The sequence below is a fragment of the Corvus kubaryi genome, unplaced genomic scaffold (genome assembly GCF_017639235.1).
Source record: "Corvus kubaryi isolate FWS band 111438036 unplaced genomic scaffold, C.kubaryi_AGA036_p1.0 36684, whole genome shotgun sequence".
Lineage (NCBI taxonomy): Eukaryota > Metazoa > Chordata > Aves > Passeriformes > Corvidae > Corvus > Corvus kubaryi.
In genome coordinates this window covers 8,668-9,527 of record NW_024580920.1, presented here as the reverse complement: position 1 = coordinate 9,527, position 860 = coordinate 8,668, and the positions used below count along the sequence as shown (strand labels likewise).

At 55.6% G+C, this 860-nt stretch overlaps 1 protein-coding gene across 1 annotated transcript in view; it reads right to left on the bottom strand.

Moving 5' to 3' along the window:
* The window catches only part of NCSTN (nicastrin), a gene marked incomplete at its 5' end in the record, with an annotated part of 13,869 nt that overhangs the window by 4,887 nt on the left and 8,122 nt on the right, over positions 1-860 (bottom strand). Inside the window, one exon of the mRNA XM_042020024.1 lies at positions 173-260. Coding sequence (XP_041875958.1) covers positions 173-260 — 88 coding nt within the window. The remainder of the gene's footprint in view (positions 1-172; positions 261-860) is intronic.

The window sequence follows — 860 nt, the reverse complement described above, 5'->3', positions numbered from 1 at the left end:
TTCCAGCGGGAAAAGGGGAAATCCAGGATTCCAGTGGAAAAGGGGAAATCCGGGATTCCAGCAGGAAAAAGGGGAAATCCGGGATTCCAGCGGGACAAAGGGAAATCCGGGATTCCAGGTGGGAAAGGGGAAATCCGGGATTTCCTTCCCGGCTCTCCCGGGGTTTCCTCACCCAGGATCCCCCTGAGGTCGGGTTTGATGAGGGACTGGAACCAGGAATTGTTGGAGTTGATCAGGAATCCGTAGAGCAGCCGCGTGACCTGGGAAAAAGCGGGAATTCCGGGAAAATTGGGAATTCTGAGTCCAGGGATTCCAGCTCGGGGACTCCAGGGAAACGGGAGATCCCAGCACAAGCGGGAATTGCAGCCCCAGCATTCCCAGCATTCCCAGTCTCCATTCCCAGCGTTCCCAGTCTCTGTTCCTGGTATTCCCAGCATTCCCAGTATTCCCAGTCTCCATCCCCAGCGTTCCCAGTGTCCATTCCCAGTATTTCCAGTCTCCATTCCCAGCACTCCCAGTATCCATTCCCAGCATTTCCAGTGTCCCATCCCAGTATTCCCAGTGTCTGTTCCCAGTGTCCATTCCCAGCATTCCCAGTCTCCGTTCCCAGCATTCCCGGTATTCCCAGTCTCTGTTCCCAGCACTCCCAGTCTCCATTCCCAGCACTCCCAGTCTCCGTTCCCAGCATTCCCAGTCTCCGTTCCCAGTCTCCATTCCCAGCATTCCCAGTCTCCATTCCCAGTATTCCCAGTATTCTCAGTGTCCATTCCCAGTGTCCGTTCCCAGTATTCCCAGTGTCCCTTCTCAGTATTCCCAGCACTCCCAGTGTCCCTTCCCAGCATTCCCAGTCTCTGTTCCCG